Genomic DNA, 9368 nt, shown 5'->3' with positions numbered 1-9368 from the left:
TGCATTTTGTTTTTATTTTTATTTTTATTCATACAATATTGAAATTAGGCATTTCCAAGGGGAGCACAAATAAAACCAGGAAATTCATGTCAAGTACAGCTCATAGGTCACTTTTTTGGTCAAAGCACAATGTGCCATCGCTGTTAAAAAATAAAGTAAAAGTTTCGTTTTTATTGGTCCAATAAAAGTATTGACTAAGAGCTTCGTCTTGTAGATCTTCAGTCTGGAGAGTTGGTCCAATTCAATAACATTGCACTTTGCCTGTTAGGATCTTGCATTTCTCTCTGTTTCTGCCAAGCATTCACGTACAAGCCCCCTGGCATGAATGATACCTTCAAATAAAAAAACAATAGAAAAGGTAAAAACACAATTAACAGCTTGAGTCCATGAAACATCAAATTATAACTTTACAGAACCCAATGGTGCATTGTAAGATTCCACAAGGTACGCACAAGCTCTCGAGAACCAAAGGGGGGGGGCATACAGCCCTCCCTAGGGTTCTCAGTCAAACATATGGACCACAGCTGGGCCAATATGTATTAGTCCTGAAGCTCTGTTTTAACGTTTAGAAATGTTAACCCCTGCTTGCGATATGGTTATGGACACCTTTGGAACTTTAACATCACAGAGAAAAGAGAAAATACACTTATTGTACTCCTTTTTAAAACCGATTCCCACAGCTATTTCGTGTGACACTTCATACGCTAATGAAAACTGAAGAGGGACCAAAAAAAGGCTTAAAGTTGTTACACCAAAAATATCAGTGGGAATATGTAGTAAATGAGCTAACACTAAGTGTACCTCTCTACTGGTTACCTGGATTTGTCTTAAGCATTGATTTGGGGAAAACTTTGCCACAGATGGAATTCACTGGCATATGACTTCACCCTTTGTGATATCCAAAGTTTTGGCATCTTCCATAAATTGCGGCTGCGAATCCGACAGAAATAATTAGAAGATGAAGCTCCGGTAATATGGATAACTATTGAAAGATAGCTCATATGCATTTTTCCACATTGTAACGGTCCAAACTTGTGGTCGGTAGGCTGCTGGCAGGCTTCAGCCGCAGTACAGCAATGCCAAGTCAGCACGAGCTCATGGTTCTCAACGGGGAAGTGAAATGACAGGCTACAATGACTTTGCTCATGAATACCACAAATTACATGTAACTATAATTCCTAGAATTCTATTTCACGGGTGACTTTTCATTATCTTATTGTGTTTTCTAGCCAACTTTACACCAATCAAAGCAGTGGAGAGTGTAGTGAAGCAAAACTTTAGTGGTCAAAACCATTCATCTTGGCGTGACGGGGGGAGCGAGTTTGCAATCATATTGCTATCATATCACACAATTATAACATTTATAAAATGGTCATATACAGTACCAGTCAAAAGTTTGGACACACCTACTCATTCAAGGGTTCTTCTTTATTTTAACTTTTTTCTACATTGTAGAATAATAGCCCAAACCAATTCTTCCTTTGGCCGCCTCTCCTTCCAGTTCTCTGCTGCCAATGACTGGAATGAACTACAAAAATCTCTGAAAATGGAAACACTTCTCCCTCACTAGCTTTAAGCACCAGCTGCCAGAGCAGCTCACAGATTACTGCACCTGTACATAGCCCATCTATAATTTATCCCAAACAACTACTTCTCCCACCTACTGTATTTATTTATTTTGCTCCATTGCACCCCATAATTTCTACCTTGCACATTCTTCCACTGCAAATCTACCATTCCAGTGTTTTACTTGCTATATTATATTTACTTTGCCACCATGGTTTTTTTTGTGCCTTTTACCTCCGTTATCTCACCTCATTTGCTCACATTGTATATAGACCTATTTTTCTATTGTATTATTGACTAAATGTTTGTTTTACTCCATGTGTAACTCTGTGTTGTTGTATGTGTCGATCTGCTTTGCTTTATCTTGGCCAGGTCGCAATTGTAAATGAGAACTTGTTCTCAACTTGCCTACCTGGTTAAATAAAGGTGAAATAAAAAAATTAAAAAGTGAAGACCTCAACTATGAAATAACACATATGGAATCATGTAACCAAAAATGCTCTCAACCAACTTCACATGGAATGCTTTTCCAACAGTCTTGAAGGAGTTCCCACATATGCTGAGCACTTGTTGACTGCTTTTCCTTCACTCTGCAGTCCAACTCATCCCAAACCATCTCATTTGGATTGAGGTCGGGTGATTGTGGAGGCCAGGTCATCCGATGCAGCACTCCATCACTTTCATTCTTGGTCAAATAGCCCTTACACGGCCTGGAGGTGTGTTGGGTCATTGTCTTGTTGAAAAACAAATGATAGTCCCACTAAGCCCAAACCAGATGGGTTGGCGTATCACTGCAGAATGGTGTGGGAGCCATGCTGGTTAAGTGTGCCTTGAATTATAAATAATTCACTGACAGTGTCACCTAATACCTTTTTTTTGCACTATTGGTTAGAGCCTGTAAGTAAGCATTTCACTGTAAGTTTAACAACACCTGTTGTATTCGGCGCACATGACAAATAAACGTTGATTTGACCAGAAAAGCACCCCCACAGCATCACACATCCTCCATGCTTCACGATGGAAACCACACATGCGTGGAGATCATAAATAAAGGTCAAATAAAAAATAAATAAATAAAATCCGTTCACCTACTCTACGTCTCACAAAGACACGGCGGTTGGGACCAAATATCTCACATTTGGACTCATCAGACCAAAGGACAGATTTCCACTTGCCAGATGTAACCATTGTTCGTGTTTCTTGGCCGAAGCAAGTCTCTTCATATTTGTGTCTTTAAGTAGTGCTTTCTTTGCAGCTATTCGACCATGAAGGCCTGATTCACGCAGTCTTCTCTGAACAGTTGATGTGTGTTGAGATGTGTCTGTTACTTGAGCTCTGAAGCATTTATTTGGGCTGGGATTTCTGAGGCTGGTAACTAATGAACTTATCCTCTGCAGCAGAGGTAACTCTGGATCTTCCTTTCCTGTGGCGGTCCTCATGAGAGCCAGTTTCATCATAGCGCCTGATGGAGTTTGCGACTGCACTTGAAGAAACTTTCAAAGTTCTTGAAATTTTCCGGATTGACTGACCTTCATATCTTAAAGTAACAAGACTGTCATTTCTCTTTGCTTATTTTAGCTGTTCTTTACATAATATGGACTTGGTCTTTTACCAAATAGGGCTATCTTCTGTATACCACCCCTGCCTTGTCACAACACAACTGATTGGCTCAAAAGCATTAAGAAGTAAAGAAAATCCACAAATTCACTTTTAATAAGGCACACTGGTTAATTGAATTGCATTCCAGGTGTCTACCTCACGAAGCTGGTTAAGAGAATGCCAAGAGTGTGCAAAACTGTCATCAAGGCAAAGGGTGGCTACTTGGAAGAATCTCAAATATATTTTGATTTGTTTGACACTTTTTTTGGTTACTACATGATTCAATGTGTAATTTCATAGTTTTGATGTTGTTTTCACAATTATTCTACAATGCAGAAAATAGTAGAAATAAATAAAGAAAAACCCTGGAATGAGTGTGTCCAAACTTTTGACTGGTACTTTGAAATTGTAGTAAATTTAATCAAAATCAACAGATATTCCTTATTTACATAAGTATTCAAACCCTTTGCTATGAGACTTGAAATTGAACTCCGGTGCATCCTGTTTCCATCGAACATCCTTGATGTTTATACAACTTGGAGTCCACCTGTGGTAAATTCAATTGTTTGGACATGATTTGAAATGGCACACACCAGTCTATATAAAGGTCCCACAGTTGACAGTGCATGTCAGAGCAAAAAACAATCCCTGATGTTGAAGGAATTGTCCGTAGAGCTCCGAGACAGGATTGTGTCGAGGCACAGATCTGGGGAAGGGTACCAAAAATATCTGCAGTGTTGAAGGTCCCCAAGAACACAGAGGCCTCCATTATTAAATGGAAGAGGTTTGGAACTACCAAGAATCTTCCTACACCTGGCCACCCAGCCAAACTGAGCAAAAGGGGGAGAAGGGCCTTGGTCAGGGAGGTGACCAAGAACCCAATGGTCACTCTGACAGAGCTCTAGAGTTCCTCTGTGGAGATGGGAGAACCTTCCAGTAGAACAACCATATCTGCAGCACTCCAGCAATCAGGCCTTTATGGTAGTGGCCAGATGGAAGCCACTCCTCAGTAAAAGGCACATGACAGCGTGCTTGGAATTTGCCAAAAGGCACCTAAAGACTCTCAGACCATGAGAAACAAGATTCTCTGGTCTGATGAAACCAAGATTGAACTATTTTTTGGCCTGAATGTCAAGCGTCACATCTGGAAGAAACCTGGCACCATCCCTACAGTAAAGCACGGTGGTGGCAGCATCATGATGTGGGGACTAGTTAGGATCGAGGCAAAGATGTACGGAGCAAGGTACAGAAAGATCCTTGATGAAAACCTGCTCCAGAGCGCTCAGGACCTCAGACTGGGGCGAAGGTTCACCTTCAACAGGAAAACGACCCAAAACACACAGCCAAGACAACGAGGAGTGGCTTCGGGACACGTCTCTGAATATCCTTGAGTGGCCCTGCCAGAGCCCAGACTTGAACCCGATTGAACAACTCTGGAGAGACCTGAAAATAGCTCTACAGCAACGCTCCCCATCCAACCGGACAGAGCTTAACAGGATCTGCAGAGAAGAATGGGAGAAACTCCCCAAGCTTGTAGTGTCATACCCAAGAAGACTATGCTGTAATCACTGCCAAAGGTGATTCAACAAAGTACGGAGTAAAGGGTCTGAATACTTATGTAAATGTAATATCATTTTTTTTTAGAAATTTGCCCAAAACATTTAAAACTTGTTTTGGCTTTGACATTATGGGGTATTATCTGTAGATTGATGAGGGGGAAAAACAATTTAATCAATTTTAGAATAAGGCTGTAACATAACAAAATGTGGAAAAAGTCAAGGGAATTGAATACTTTCCAAAGGCACTATCTATATGTATCTATATGTATCGATAGATCGATATATATACACACATAAAATTATAATTTTTATACAGGCTAGCTCAAAATGAAGTGAAAATTGACACATTATCCAATGCATTATTACAATTATTCCCCCCAAAAAGTTTGCTCCCCCTATTTTAATTTGCTCAATGGCTCAGGCAACCAAGTGGACACTGTTTGGCTCAGTCGCAAAGAGGAATAACTTTGCAGTGGTTTATGATTAATAAACAATGTCATGCTGGTGGGTGGTAACATTCCAATAAAACCCAGCCCTGAAACTAGATGGAGGTTGGAAATTATTTGTATTACATGTCATGGGAAAAGACCGCATTCACAGGGATTTGCACAAAGTGGGCAGTTCGGATTTGTCACTTCAAACTAGAGCGGTGATGATACCAGTATTGCAAAACAAATTATAATGGCAAAAATTACAACATGAAGCAGACCAAACTATTTGAACCTTTAAAATCCTGCTGCATGTAATATATTGGAAAATAAATAAATGTGACTGGATGACAACATAATGTTCGTTAACAACATTTGGCATTTTCCTAAAGAAGTTTAATCCGCTTCATGCTTTGTTTCCTTGCTACGGCACTAAAGAGTATCGCAATACTGGTGTCGTCCCAGTCCTACTTCAAGCCCAAATATATATCATACTTTTGACTAAAACGATGACTTATTGACTTAAATAGTTGTGCAAATCATATGCTCTTTGGCATTGGTCGCACCAGTCGCATTTGTTATTATTTTTGAAAACAGAGCAGAGGTGCATTCTGCATTGTGGTAAAAAATATATAATTTTAAAAAACATACTCTACTCTACTGTTCTACCATGCGTGCAATGGTGTGCAATGATGTCAGAGGGGGAAAAAACTATATTTGTTGTTTGAAGTAACGTCTTTGTTGATGTAATATCGCAAACGGATGTGGCAGTTTCAACGCTACGGATTACAACTTTAAGTTATTTTTGGATGATAATTAAGTTGAATTTTCAAAATGTCAAAAAAGTATTGCAAAAGTATTGCAAGCGAGGATATTGAACCAAATTGCAAGCGAAGATTAACATTTTGACAGACCGTCTGGGCACTTCCACCGCATGGGCAGATAATTTTGTGAATGGACGAAGGCGCTAGCATTACAGTGCATGAATAGGCAAGCACATACCTCGCTTTAGTCTCTCCATGGCACTTTTGCTCCCAGCATAAGTTGGTCTTATCTCCTTCCCAAGCTCTTCAATAATGGATAGCAGTTCTGCATATTTACTCTGAGGCACTTGACTTCCACTTGAACTCTTTGATACAATGAAAGAATGGTTTGAAAATATAACAGTGTGACTTATGTCAATTACTTTAGTCACCAACATACACTCAGTGGCCAGTTTATTAGGTGCACAACCCCGTTCATGAAAATAGTTTGCTCCTACAGACAGTTAGTCACGTGGACGTGGCTTGCTATATAAAGCAGGCAGGCAGGCATCCAGTTACTGTTCGATTGAACATTAGAATGGGCAAAACGAGTGACCTCAGAGATGGAGTGTAGTATTTAAACAAATGTTTAACTTTATTCAGGCACTATTCAGGCACGACAGTGTCTAGGGTTTACCGAGAATGGTGCAACAAACCAAAAAAACATCCAGTCAGTGGCAGCCCTGTGGGCGAAAACCGCTCGTTGATGAGAGGTTGAAGGAGAATGGCAAGAATCGTGCAAGCTAACAGGCGGGCCACAAACAGGCAAGTACCGGTGCAGTTCAACAGTGGTGTGCAGAACAGCATCTCAGAACGCACAACTCGTCAGTCCTGGTCACGGATGGGCTATTGCAGCAGACGACCAAACCGGGTTCCACCACTATTAGCTAAAAAAAAAGAAGAAAAAAAAAAAAGAGAAGCCTCTCCAGTGGGCACACAATCACCAACACTGGACAATATTGAGGAGTAGACAAACATTGCCTGGCCCGATGAATCCCAGGTTCCTGTTGAGTCATGCTGATGGCAGAGTCAGGATTTGGCGTAAGCAGCATGAGTCCATGTCCCCATCCTGCCTGGTGTCAACGGTACAGGCTGGTGGCGTAATGGTGTGGGGAATGTGTTTCTGCCCAGAAGTATTCAGGCTGTTCTGGAGCCAAAGGGAGATCCAACCCAGTACTAGATGGGTGTATATAATAACTGGCCACTGACTGTAAATGGTACCAGAAATATTCTATATGGAAATTCATGCTTTGTGCTGCAAAAAAACATTTGGCAACATTTAAAATGTGTGGTATAATCTATCACATTAGATAATGCATTGCTATCATCCAAAACATGTTTTACAATTTCAGTCTTTACCTGTGAAAAGCTGAAAGATGGTGGTCCATAGTCATTCACTACTGGCCTGTAAGATTGCAGTGTTGATATGCTTGTTGAAGTAGAGTGAACAACAGCAACTGTTGGAGTGAAAAAACAAAAAGATATACAGTATACTATATGCCACATGCAATACATGCATTAAATTAAATTGATTTGGAATTAATCATTTGAAATTTACCAGGAATAAGTGGCTGAAACGTTAACTAGTTTTATTTATGGCATTGTTTCAATAAGTGTGTTGCATTACTTTTGTCCATTTTAACTTGACATACATGAAGACTAATGGAGGCTGTATGGGGGGGGTGAGATGGAGATGCAATGAGGCTCAGAGAACACTGGGTGTCACCAAAGGGTCAAAGAACGGTCCACATCCAGATCAATCATTAGCCTTGGTGAAACAATCATGGAGGAAGCCGCACGGGTAGAATTAAGAAGCCAAAGTGATACATTTAATATACACTGTTACAGCATCCAACCTGACAGAAAATCCGACAATAGAGTACGCATGTTCTGTTTAGGTAGACGAGTGAACAACCGAATTATAAACTTTACGGATGCACGAGAGGGAAAGGGTTTTATGATTAGTGATAATGGCGGATATGAATCAGCTCTCAGGATCTGACCCTATACATATAACTGGACAAAAACTACAGTCACGGGCTTCCCCCAGGTATTCATTACAACATCGAATTTTACAACCGACAAAACAGAGTCAAGACTAAACATTAACTGCAATTTCCTCCTCACCTTGGTTCACGGAAGTTCCGAGAACATGCTGATGGAGGTTGGGCTTGTAAGACATTCCTAAAGACATTATAAATTAAAGAAATAAAAATCGTCCTAAAATCCAATGAAGCGTCTCTGTCTCCCTCAGACACTTTTTGTTTACAGCAGAGCAGCACCGGCAAATATGGCCGTCACTTTATATTGACACCCACAATGCAATATATCCTCACAATAGCAAATACATGCTTATTTGACCCAAAAAAACAACTTTCTTACGATAACTATTACAAAATTAATTTAAAAAAATACACGTTTTATTAAATTATTTTTCTTTAAGCTTTTTGTTATAGTGTATTGGGTTATAGTTTTAAGGCAAAATATGTTTTTAAAGTTAATGTCAAACTCAGATGACTGAATTAAAAAAATTGATGACTGACCATACAGCTCCTGTAGCCTGTGCCAGTAATACGGATAACGTAACTCAAAAAAATATTACTATGCAATGTAAGAAGGATATTATTACAATTAAATAAGTATTATCCTACACATATTGTCGTTACAGTAAAATGTATAATAATTTAAAAAATATATCCCTGGCGTAGGCCTACTCTTACGTCATTTACGCTTCATGATCATGACAATTAGTTACGAGAAGTGTGTGTGTGTTACGAGAAGTGTGTGTGTGTGTGTGTGTGTGTGGGGGGGGGGGGGGGGGGGGGGGTAGTGTAACTGGGAAAGCAAGTCCCAAAATAGAAACGGAAACAGAAGATGAGAACAAATCATATTTGAAAGTAACATTTATCGTTATCAGATGAAAATATACACTGCTCAAAAAAATAAAGGGAACACTTAAACAACACAATGTAACTCCAAGTCAATCACACTTCTGTGAACTCAAACTGTCCACTTTGGAAGCAACACTGATTGACAATAAATTTCACATGCTGTTGTGCAAATGAAATAGACAACAGGTGGAGATTATAGGCAATTAGCAAGACACCCCCAATAAAGGAGTGGTTCTGCAGGTGATAAGGACAGACCACTTCTCAGTTCCTATGCTTCCTGGCTGATGTTTTGGTCACTTTTGAATGCTGGCGGTGCTTTCACTCTAGTGGTAGCATGAGACGGAGTCTACAACCCACACAAGTGGCTCAGGAAGTACAGCTCATCTAGGATGGCACATCAATGCGAGCTGTGGCAAGAAGGTTTGCTGTGTCTGTCAGCGTAGTGTCCAGAGCAAGGAGGCGCTACCAGGAGACGTGGAGGAGGCCGTAGGAGGGCAACAACCCAGCAGCAGGACCGCTACC

The 9368-nt window shown here is 40.2% G+C and overlaps 1 protein-coding gene across 1 annotated transcript; it reads right to left on the bottom strand.

Annotated features, from left to right (window-relative positions):
* On the bottom strand, positions 1 to 8257 carry LOC135541956 (cyclin-dependent kinase 2-associated protein 1-like). Its single transcript, XM_064968487.1, has 4 exons — positions 8083 to 8257; positions 7315 to 7412; positions 6155 to 6281; positions 1 to 332 (listed from the first exon to the last, which is right to left on the bottom strand). The coding sequence occupies exons 1-4, from the start codon at positions 8147 to 8149 to the stop codon at positions 265 to 267; spliced, it is 360 nt and encodes a 119-aa protein (XP_064824559.1). The 5' UTR covers positions 8150 to 8257; the 3' UTR covers positions 1 to 264.
* Positions 8258 to 9368: the final 1111 nt, after the last annotated feature.

This window comes from Oncorhynchus masou, chromosome 1 (genome assembly GCF_036934945.1).
Source record: "Oncorhynchus masou masou isolate Uvic2021 chromosome 1, UVic_Omas_1.1, whole genome shotgun sequence".
Classification (NCBI taxonomy): domain Eukaryota; kingdom Metazoa; phylum Chordata; class Actinopteri; order Salmoniformes; family Salmonidae; genus Oncorhynchus; species Oncorhynchus masou.
This window is presented reverse-complemented; position numbering and strand designations above follow the sequence as displayed.